This window comes from Colius striatus, chromosome 1 (genome assembly GCF_028858725.1).
Source record: "Colius striatus isolate bColStr4 chromosome 1, bColStr4.1.hap1, whole genome shotgun sequence".
In the NCBI taxonomy this organism is placed as follows: domain Eukaryota; kingdom Metazoa; phylum Chordata; class Aves; order Coliiformes; family Coliidae; genus Colius; species Colius striatus.
Window position 1 is genome coordinate 164781765 of NC_084759.1, and position 12407 is coordinate 164794171.

Consider the following 12407-nt stretch of genomic DNA (forward strand, 5'->3'; position numbering starts at 1 on the left):
CTGTTTTTTTTTTTTTTCTGATCATTTTATAGGGCTAGTAGAAAACCTCAGAAGAAAACTATCAGTTTCAGGTTTTACTTATTAATTTATATCACATGTGCTCCTTTGTTTTGTATGAACAAATAAAACAATCTTTCCTTTTAACTGGCAGCATAGTGACATGATAGTGAAAAGAGTGAAGGCAGGACATGTGGAGCCCTCCTCAAAAGCATCCGTTTAAAAGAAGACTTGAACACCAACCATCAAAGAGTGTTTATAACTTATAGAAAGTTTGCTGTAAGGACTTTTGTTTTGCTGTTTACTAAGTGCAGTCAGAATTCATGAGCTATAAAAAATAGTGGGAGACACGATCCTTGTCTCGAAGCATGCATCTTCTGAATTGGAGAAATAATACCCTTCAGATACAAAATACATTTGATAGCCAGAAGATACGTTTGTTTCCAAGCAGTGCAGATAACTTCCTAGCTTTCTAATCATCTCTTTATGAAGTAATACTGATAAAGCTAATTAAAAAAAACATGTGCTAAGGGGGACTTAATGAAGACTGATGTCTTGACACACCTGGGGAGGAGAGGAGTTTTCAGAGTGAAAGGAAATATGTATAAAAGCTGCAGCTGGGATTGAAAGCTTTCATGAATTAAGGAGTAAGTCTGGGAGAGTCTAGAATATTCCCCTTGAAAGAGCCTAGGCAAGTATTTTGTAAGTATTGTTCTACTTAATACTTTATTATGTCTACTTGCCTATGAATATTTAGTGCTCAACACTATAGCATAGAGATTTTTACTGTACTGAAAGTCTCATTACCTTTGCAGGGGAATTTTACACTTCAAGCACTGTGGTAGCTGACAGCATGGGCTGACTGACCTTTGCTGGATGACATACTGCAACGAGTTGCCAGGCCAGTAGTTTCTACTGGTAGGCTGGAGAGGCAATTAAGAAAAAGGGGTTAGTCAAGGGAAACAGGGGCAGAGTTTACATGTATAATTTAGTTTGGGTAGCTAACAAGCCCTTATAACAATGAAGCAAGAAATGATTTCTTGCTCCTGTGTAAGACCTCAGAAACTCCTTTAATGTTCTAAGAGAGAAATAATCAGAGAAATAATCCCTGCCACACCTCATTTAGCAAAATGACTAAAGTGTAACAGAAAATTACAGCATCAGAAAGAAGAATAAGACTGAGGAAGAAGATATATTCCAGATCTTTAAAGCAGTAACAAAAGCTGGAATCTTTTGAGAGCTTGATAGAAAGAGCAAGAAAGTAAGGATGTTTGGAGCCAAAAGTGATGGTGAAAGTAGCTATCTTTGTATCAGTATTTGGAGTATGAAAGAAATACTTCAGTTGAGAGAACATTGGCTTTGATAGTTGATGAAGAAAATTCAGAGTAACTGGAGATCTCTAATGATTATGAAATTACTGCCTAACACAGACAAAAAGACATGGAACAATCTAGAAAAGTAGCAAAGCCTTCAAACATAAAGAGGCAACCAACCACTATGTCAGCTCAAGTGTAATGCTGTTATTTTAGGCATAGATTTTTAGCTTTTGTTTCATGTACTGATATGGATAATGGTCATACTGCTTTTGCTTCTTTAGTTGACACTTGTAATTGTGCTATCACATAGCTACATAAATATCATTTGCTTTCTTTTAAAGCTTCTGCATGAAGCATTTAAATGGAATAGAGGTAGAAGAACTCTGTAGTAAAAAGCATCTTCTGGTAACTTATTCATTTATTGATGCTGTTTGAGGTTTAAGAATAAATATTACCTGTTTCAGAATTAAATTTCATAAAGTCAAGTATGTTATTTGTGGGTTTTTTGGTGATTATTTTACTTTTGTTTAAGTATTTCTATACTACAGAATTCAGACATGTTTATTTGACTTGAGAATTATACACTATTTCTGTCTCTTCCCTTATGATCTGGCCTTTAGGGCCAGCTTTTCCAAATTGGAAGGAACATCTCCACTTCTCCATAGCTAAAAATAATCTTTTATTTTTTCCATGAGATTTAGGATAAAGCTTTCCACTTTGTGTACCTAGCTGTCTTAAAAACTAAAACAAAAAAAACCACCTGTTTTAAAGTTTAAAAGCTTTTATATGCCACTCTTTCCTACTCTTTCTCATGTATTATAAATAGGCATAATCTTGGTTGAAAGAAAATCTAAACATAATTTAGGCTTTAAAGTCCATACTCCTGCTCATAGAAATTCTGTGTATTGCATATGAAGAAAAGGAACGCTTTCCTGACTCAGCTTCCATATCAGGAGCTGACTGACCTAAAGTCACAGCAACTGAACAAATACATCCGTATTTTATAAAGCCACAGCTGGTGCCTGCCTTAGTAGATGAAGGGATAAATCTCACAAAAAAAAAAAGTCCAGGCACCATGACTGTTAGGGTCACAGGCTTATGGAAGATTTGAGCATATGTCATATCTGGAGGCAGGTAACAGCATCACTGGTTTCCAAGAGCTTCTGCAGCAATAAATTCCTGTTCTTTAGAAACAATTATATCTAATTATTTTAACCCTTTCTAAATATTCATATTTTTATGAAAACAGTTGTTTACTGAACCTTAGCTTGTTTCACAGCATCATCAACAGGAAGCTCTTTCAGTACCAGGAAACATTTCAGCACAAAAGATTAAACCAGTTAATAATATCAAACAGACAAAACTTAACCCTTTTTTTAAAAAGATGAAAGACATTGACATGTGTCATAAAACCATCAACAGAAGATGCTGCAGTTCTGTTCTCCAGCCTATTTCATAGGGAATTCATTTGGAGTATAGAAGGATCTTATTCCTTTCACTAATTCAGAAAATGTGATTGAATCAGCATCATCTACAGGATGCCTTTTGCTTCTACCAGCATAGTGTATTTTCACATCCTTGCTCAAGCATTTTTTGTTTGTGAGAAAGGGGAAAGCATCACCATAAAAATGATAGTAAAAACCCTCCTGAGAACCTGAAGAATGTTTGTTACTCCTTGAATTAATGTTTAATAATTTTCTACTGGTGCTCTTTTGGTGTGATTACTCCTTGTGGTATATCCATATAATCATTATGTCATAAAATAATAGCAAGGCATAAAATTGACAAAATATCAGTTAAAATCCCTAGGTAAACTTTTAAAATATGCTTCAAAATTCTAAAATACCAAATGTTAATATAATAATATATTAATTTTATTTTATTTTTAAAGAATGCTGTCTTTTATCCCAACAATAACAACAACAATTAAAGGTACACAATGTTCACATTTAGTAAATTGGAAACTTTAAATATCAACCGGCTCTAAATATGAATACAGGAGTTATGTCAAGCAAAAGTGAATGAGTGGATTTAAGGCAGCTTGTGCTACGAGCTCATCAAAGAATTATGAGGGAAGTTTATGTGCCTAAATCAAAAAACATATATATGCATAATTAGCAATCAGTATTTCTGTAGTGGTGAAAGATTAGTTCTAAAACCATTTCTATTTGTCTTTACAGCTCTCAGATATTAAATTGGTATAAAAATTGCATCTTTAATATTAAATATAGATGTGGTTTTGTTATTAATATCTTAAGGAAAAAAGTTTTATTAATGAAAAGAAATTATTTCTCTGCCAGTGAATGTTCTCCTACACATTGCAGCTTTCCATTTCAAAATGATTATGGTTTGTAACATGTAAGCTACATGATTACATGCCGTTTATTGCTTTTCAAATTTGTTATTTGGCTTTCTGTAACCTTGCAGTGATTTCTGGACCACTATTTAGACCTCTAAGGCAAATTCAATCCAAGATAAAATTCATTAATCTACAAGAACTGCTGAAATAGCTGTATGGGATTAAAGCTGTTAAACAGATTTTAATTATGGTAGATTGAAAAATTATCTCGACTTTATACAATGAAACTAAGTTTGATGGTTAGACTGTTCTACCCTGTTTGGGTAATGTTCTGTTTACATGTGATTGTTGTGTATTAATGGGATTTTGATTCAAGTAGAATAAATGAACAATTTCTAAAAAACAAACTCAGTGTAAATAAGGTTTTAAATTTTATTGTCATTTTACTATGGTGTCCTGAAAGTAGAACAGTGATGGTTCAGGAGCTAGCATAAAATGTCAAGATAATATAGTATATTTGGAGCTGAGTTATTTAATGTAATAAACGTAAAAATTAAAAGTAAAAGATTTTTTTTCCATGATCTGCAGAGCGGCAGATGGTCTTGATCTGGGTTCATTCTGTGGCTGACTAGGTAAAGAATGTTGTTAAAGCCATTAAGCAAAGTAATATTCTTTGGATTTGCTAGATTTCTGTATAAAGATATGTTAACAGTAATAATACAGAAGTGTTAATGAAAGCAAGCTTAATTTCCTCTCAGATCTTGATAGGAATATCTCATATCTACATCAGTATACTCCGTACCATCTGAAGGACAAGTGCTTTTTGGGACCAATATTCCTGTAAGATGCTCTTGGAGATCCATAATCTATTTAAAATGACAATTCTGGTGAAACAGTTTGTTCTCATACTGCATAAGATAAATTTAACCACTAACATTGCACCTAGTCAAAGGTAATGATAGTTTGGACTACTTTGGTTTCATTTTTTTGCTGTTACTGGTCAAACTCAAATCATTTGCTTTTGCTTTGCTGCCTACTCTTTTGACATGAGATAATTAGATTTCATGCTGGCAAAGATTTATGTGACTATTATAACAAGACAACACCAACAAGTCCTCCTAGTGAACGCACTTCTTTCCTAATATAACTTGTTTGCAATACAAATTGTGTTCTGGAGATCATGTTCCAAATGTGAGTTCTGGACTCCTGACGTTTTCATTTAAAACTTTATTCATACCAAGGCTTTCAGCAGCAAACAAGTTCTTTCAGCACAACTTGTCTTTAATGTTGGCCTAACCAATATGTTGTCCAGACTATAAGCACTTTCTGGTACAATGAACTTGTGAATTATTAGTTTTGCTTCCTGTCTGCATTGTGGCCTATTTTGCAAATGAAATAGACTTTGATTAAGTTTAAACACTCTGTGATTTTTAGCTCAGATGTAGGCATATAATTTGGTGCTTTGTAGAAGTAGTATTGTTGCAATTTGTACTTGACTAGTCATAATGTCAACCTAAAGCTATTTTTGTTTAGTATTCTGCTCTTAATCCAGCTATTTACTTCTCTATGTGATGTTACATCCTGGAAACCCTTGATATGAAGGAATACTAATTTCTTGTGGCTTTTTTCATAACTACACCTGGCTTATCTACTGACAGTGATTGTGGTTTTTTCTCTTCCTAGTTGCTTTTGTAGTTTTTAAAACAGTCTTTGATTTAGAAATGGTATAAAACTCCACATTAGAAGACAAATAATGTCACTTCTCTGTTGGCAGCGCCTATCAAATGGCTCCATAGATTCAAATGATGAAGCCAGTCAAGTTGTTGAACTTCAGGAACTACTGGAAAAGCAAAACTATGAAATGGCACAAATGAAGGAACGTTTGACTGCACTATCTTCCCGGGTGGGAGAGGTAGAGCAGGAAGCAGAGACTGCCAGAAAGGAGCTCATTAAAACAGAGGAAATGAACAATAAATACCAGAGAGACATTAGAGAGGTAAGGAATTCACCACACTCACTTCATTTCTTGACTATTGTTCCTGTGATGCCTTCTACAAATTCAGAGGCCAATGAATATGGACAGCAAAAGCTGAGCATTGTTAAAAGCCCTTGTATATAGGAAACACAAGATGTACATTAAGAAATAGTACTAGAAATCACTTTATAAAACTGTGTTCATAAGAGTGAGTGTGTATATGTGCAACTCTAATAGGAGAAAGGTCAAATACTTTGTGGTTTAGCATTAATAGAGTGTATTTTGTCAAGTTTTCATCTTAAAAACTTGAAATAGATGAACTTTGTTAAACAGAGATGCTGATCATGTAGATAATCTAAAGTACTATTTTGAAACTCCTGGCCTGTTTTATACAATGCTGTTATTTATATGATCAATTATAATAATTACTCATGTGTGGTAACTTTGTTACTCCTGTTATAGTACGTTATTACCTTTTCTCAATAAATAGAATTCAATTTTCCATTTCTTTCCTTCTCTTAAACTTGTGCTGCATATTATTATTCTCCAGAGTATCTTTTCTTACCATATGTGTGGATGGTTGGCTTCTGGAATCTATTTTAATACTTTGAAGTTAGCATAATTTTCTTTCTGTTACACTGCTTCCCACAATATAGGTATTTCATATGGATATATGTGTGTGTGTATGTATGAATACATATGTGTATATTTAACTTGTTATTTCTAGTATTCTGGAAAAAATGTTCATTCAGAACTTCTGATGCCTGACATAGCCTTAATGCATCTTCATTTTTTTTTTATTCTGTCCCTTTAAAGTATTGCAACATTTTTATCTGGTTACAAGGAACAGTTTGCACTCATATGCTTTACCTTTTCCACCACTAATACATTATAAACATGAGGTCTCTAATACCTCACTCTCAACTACCTTTTCACAAATATTACCATCTCATGAATACTGGAAGGCCACTTGCTGTTTCTCTTTAATACCACTTTACACTATGTACAGCTGTACTTGCTTTCATCCCTTCCTACGCAAAGTGGATAGTAGTACATTTGGATGTAGAATACAAATGTCAGTGCAAAGCCTACTGTGAAGGATATTTGTAAAGGTGGAAGTGCAAGTCTTCATGATTTCATACTGCCACAAAATACAGTCTTCCCAGTGCAGAAAATGAAATACCTGAAACAAGAAGGATACGTTAGTATTTTGTAACTTGAATGAATTACTGGATTTTTTTTTTCTGAGGGTTTTTAATGAATTACATATGCAATTATTTTTCTTATCTCTCTTTCTCAGCAATGTGCAAAAGACACACCTGGATATGGTCCATGTTAGGACTAGCAATTTGGATCCATTTATATGTTCATTGTGTCTAACTTGAAAAATGATTTCACTTCAAGATGGCTTTCACAATGTAACATAACACAAAAAGCAAGACATGCTCATCAGTAAATATTTTCATTGTGGAAGATTATGTGGCAAGGTGTAAGTCTTCTCAAGAGCAAGAAAGAAGTTTAAAACTGATAACTTTTTTGCACTTTCACCAAAATTAAGTGAAGAGAAATAAACACTGTAGTAGGCAGACTAATGAATAATCCACCTAAATTACAGCTATTGACTTCACTGAGGCCAGCTTGTAATACAGGATTAAAAAATAACTCGAGATTTTACAGAAATTGTTACCCATGACATAAATGGATAACATACATAACATAACCACAACATGTGGTATCTAACATATGTGGTCACTTTTGTTCTGAAATTTTGGGACATGTAGCAGACAGCCTGTGACATGTGCATCAGCAGAAAATTTTAGCAAGACTCGGGAATTAAAGTAGAAATGCATATACACATTTTTTTTTCCCCCACATCACTGCACTGTGTTTCTTCTAATGTGTAACTATATTAGTTTTCCTATTTTTCTGATCAAGCCTGAAGTCCAGAAGCAAGCAAGTAAGTAAATGTGAGATGTGTTTACCATGGGGCTTTTTTTGCATTGAAAAGTGTAGAAACTACAAAAATATACAAAAGATGAAAGTTGCTTCTGTTTGTTCTACTCCATTACTACTACTTTAAATATTTTAGTTACAAAAAATCCCAAAGGAAATAAATTCTCTTTGAAACAGATAAGTTACTGCTGAAGATACTTTGCAGTCCTGTCTACTGTTAGCATGAAAATTAAACTGCTATAAAATTAAGTAGCATTTCATTTGTGTGATTCTTTGAGATTTTTTTTTTTGGTCGTGTTAGGCAATGGCACAAAAGGAAGATATGGAAGAGAGAATAACTACACTGGAAAAGCGCTACCTCAGTGCACAGAGAGAATCGACCTCCATACATGACATGAACGATAAGCTGGAAAATGAACTGGCAAACAAGGAAGCCATCCTACGTCAGGTGCAATATCTGCATTAGGCAATTACTTTCTTCATAAACAATGACAGTTAATTAAAAAAGAAGGGGTGCAAATCTACAGTAGGAGGTTTCCATTAGGTGAATCTGTTCATTTTTAAGCAACTAATCTAAAAAAAGCTCTAAGTTGTTCAGCATCTCTGAGCTTTCTATCAGCTGCTACAACCATGAATACCAAATCTATGTGGACACTAAACTTGATACCTGAGTTTTCTGATAGTCTTGCATAAATACACATAATCATATTCCCTAAGTAAAGGATTATCCTTGCTTCATATGTATTATTTTCCTGAATTTCATACAAGAAAATAGTATAAGAAAAAGAAATTCCCTTCTGCAGGAAAGATGAAAATTTGCACACAATATAGTCTAATAATTTCATGTATTAGTCTTATGTAACTAAGATTGTACGAAACTAACCTATGTGTGAATGTTTTTTAAAAAGAGTATAGTGTAATTGTGTAGCTTTGTCTCATTGTACTTTGTTTCCATGGTGATTCGAAACACTGAAGTGCAAAGTGAATAGAAAACACTGGTTTTTAATTTGAAGAGCACAATGTGAACTGAAAGCTAACATAAAATTGATATAATTCAAATATTAAAAGATGAAATTACTCTGCAGCAGGAAACTTCTTTATTTTTTTTTCTCCTATAATGTCTTCAAACAATATAAAATGTTATATGGGAAATATATGTGTATGTTCTGATAATCTGTTTTTCTATGACTGTATGCAGGTGCATATGTGCCTCTGTATGTATGTGTGTGTGTGTGTATATACATGACTTCCTCTTCAGGGAAATTAGAGCACCAGAACTCCATTTCTCCAGCTTTTGCCAGCTTCCCTTGACTATTTTAGGAGTTACATTCAATTATTAGGGAAAAAAAAACCCAAAAAAACCCACCAAAGAAACAACAAAACACCCAACAATGGAGAAGTGAGGTAACTGCATCTGAGGTTTTTTTAACTGCTGCCAACTTATGCTGTGCTATAGAGGTCTACCTGCTCAATGCAGTGATCAATAAAACTAGGCTTAGAATATATATGTATGCAAACTTAAAGTTGATTTGAGGCATTGGAACGTGAAAAGCCTAGCTTTAGAATCATAGAATGGTAGAGGTTGGAAGGGACCTTTAGAGATCTAGTCCAACCCCCTACAGAAGCAAACACACTTATTCATTATTTCTTCTGTTACCTGGAATGAACTGGAAAGCAGGAAACAGTAAGTCATTAAAAACTTCTTAATTGTGTGGTGTGTCTCAGTAGACCAGAAAATACTGCAGTTATCAAGAGTGTTCCTGTTTCATTTTAAACTTTACCACAAATAAATAAATTTCACCTCTTTAAAATGAGACTTAATTCACAATAAAGCAAATCACTGCAACCTCAAGCAAATAACAACCAGGTTATGATTACAAATAAAATGTCAGTTTTAAAATTTCCTAATATGTGATTGCCTTTTGTTCAGAAAATTTACTGGGAATTCCATCCTTTGAAATTCTACTTCTTTCCCATTTTAGCTCATACATAAACATCCTGTGAGATGGACTCAATATTTCAATTTGAAAATTCTGATTTTTCTGGTACCAGTACTTTTCTTTTTCTCACCACATTGATCAGAGGAGCTTTTTGTTCATCTTCATTAATGCCATTTTACAACTTGTTTTCTTCACCTTCATATGATTCTTGAGACTGAAATGACACAGCAGGAGTAAGACTGGCAGCCTTCGTTATTCCATGCTTGAGTTAATACCTTTCTAATAACCTCTCCCAAGTTGTGGAGTATCCATGCCTGGGTAGTGGGTTTTGTTCACTTCCCCAATACTTAAGAGATTCAAGGAAAATCTTAATACTGGTTATTTTCTTACACCTGTTTTTCTGTCTTTGCCCTTCAGCTGGAAGATAAAAACAGACAGCTACAAGAGCGTCTGGAGCTGGCTGAGCAAAAGCTGCAGCAGACAATGAGGAAGGCTGAAACCTTACCTGAAGTGGAGGCTGAACTGGCTCAGAGAATTGCAGCTTTGACTAAGGTATTGTCCTGAGAAACAGATTCATTTCAGAAGCTCCATTGTTTAACTTTGGTTTGCATCCTGATTCCTCATCTCCAGAATAAAACAAAAGTAGTATTGAGTTGATTTGTAAGAAGAAAATGTTTCCTGATAAGTGTGTGACACAAGTTTAGCCAGGAACCAGGAGTGGTCTCGATTCTGTGTTTGAAATTCTTAGCATTTTGGTAGTAGGAAAAGAAGTTGTCTGTAAGTTAGCCTGGACTGTATTTGCAGTGGAGTAATGCATTTCCAATACATGTGAGTATCATTTATCCTAGGAGGATTCATTTTGCTGTATAAGAGTTTCTAACTTGAAGAGGGCATAGGGAGAAATCCCATTCCTATACTTAGTTCTGGATATTTTCGTGCATGATGCCTAATGAAACAACAATGATTTTCATTGTATTAAGTGCTATAAACTCAAATTGTAGTGGCAACTGGGATCACTTATACACCACAAATGAAGACAACTTACAGTACATACCTACAAGGTTTGTTTTGAATTATTTCTTGTATGGTATGTCTCCAAAGACAACATGAAACCCTGAGAGGACTTAAAACTGATATTCTATGGCAGCCTTCTTGCAGAAAATGAGAAGATTAAAATCAGCTTTCAGTAGTGTGATTTTCATATTTGGCCTCTAATACTTTGAGGTGTGCATGTAGTTAAGACTATAGCTCAGGTATCGTCAGCTCCATAAAGTGATGTGTTTCTTTTTTGTCTGCAAAAATCAGACAAATAAGGAAATTGTAATACATATAATGATGATTTACCTAACTTTCCCTTCTCTATTGCCAGTAAATGTTTCTAGCTATTTATATGCCTAAATATTTTTACCTTTTGTGGATTAATTTCTGTTTTCATGTTTTTTCATTTATGATGAAGCCTTAAATGCTGAGCAGCTCATTAATAGAGTCTGATTTTAAGCAATTTAGTTAAGAAATAGAAAGAGAGAGAGGCTTTGAGGGGATTTGGGTTGGAGGGATTTTTATTTTTTTAAGACAAGATAATTATTCAGTAATCAAAATTTTGTGCTATCTCAATTAGGTTTATATGAAAGGGTGGAAGTCTGATAGAGAGATTGAAAATGATGGGGGGAAAAAGAAGAATCAGCAAAAAGAGATATGTTAAACACGAAATAAATATAATTGCATTTTAGTAAAGAATCAGGTGCAGTAAGATCAATCCTTTGGCATTTTAACTTTTTTTTTTCAAATGTTTCTGATTCAACAAATAATTGCATATTCAAATGCCCTCAGTAGCTTAAAATTATTGTTTTCTGTTTTAAGAGGATTTTTCCTGAATAATTTCTCCAGCAATTAGGTACCAGTAAGTATTTTGCAGTCTCAAGCATGTCTTTCCTTGCAACTGCATTTTTCCTTGAACATACAGTAATGAAAAATATTGTAAGATGAAATCCCATTTCAACCATGCAGAGCACTCAGGGACTTCCATGAGATGCTGTTGTTATTGTGACCATAAAGCTGCAGTATACATCTCCGTTTGTCTTCTTACATTACTTCATGGAATGTGGTTAGAGAGCTGTGAACAGAGCTGATGGTTCACCCCATTTCACTTTGATGTACTTTATCAAAGTTTTTGCCAAGTGGGAAATTCTGGAAGATAAATTAGATTGTAATACTGGTTCTGTTCATTTCTCTGTGATTACATAAAAAGCTGAAGAAATTTATTTTGTTCAAAACTGTGTCTTGGAATAGGTGACATGAAAAAATATCAGAATTTGGCCAATAGGCCAAATAAGCCTGCCTTTGCAAATCATAGAGCTTATTTAAGTGCTGGTTTGACAGCTCTGAAGTTTGAAGTTCAATACTTTTAATGGATGACATAAATGTAGCTTGCAACTAATAATTACACTGCAGTCACTGCAGCTTACTTAAGTAGATTTAATTAGCTATCTGGTGTACTGTTACCACACTAGCTATTCAATGAAAGCTGCAAGACCTACCTAAGGGATTTAAGTGATTTTTGCCTTTGTTGAGCTTTGTGTCAGCATAGACATTGCATATAAGGCTCAAATTATATTAAGTCCACCTCTGTGGGTTATGGTCACTGCATGTCCATGTATACAAAGTAGAAGAAGACTCCCCCTGAATCAGCTAGTCTTTCTGCACTGCAAAAAAAAGTCAAAACTGATTCTCCTTTCTTTTGTACTACCTCAATGAAAATGGCTTCTCTGAGATTAATGGGGTTACAATCACATGAAAGAGGTGAGTTAAGCCTAATATGTTTTACATGCTTCTTTAAAGGAAAGTAGTATGGGATAACTGGAAACCATGACTTCTTCAGTGTGAGTAAAATATGAGACAGATTATTTACACGTGGAGATGAAACAGAA

At 34.1% G+C, this 12407-nt stretch overlaps 1 protein-coding gene across 3 annotated transcripts in view; it reads left to right on the plus strand.

Annotated features, from left to right (window-relative positions):
• PPFIA2 (PTPRF interacting protein alpha 2) overlaps window positions 1-12407 on the plus strand; it is a 301840-nt gene that overhangs the window by 232610 nt on the left and 56823 nt on the right. For all 3 annotated transcript variants that reach the window (XM_061992698.1, XM_061992867.1, XM_061992783.1), the window contains 3 exons: window positions 5387-5608; window positions 7842-7988; window positions 9898-10032. In XM_061992698.1, coding sequence (XP_061848682.1) covers window positions 5387-5608; window positions 7842-7988; window positions 9898-10032 — 504 coding nt within the window. The remainder of the gene's footprint in view (window positions 1-5386; window positions 5609-7841; window positions 7989-9897; window positions 10033-12407) is intronic.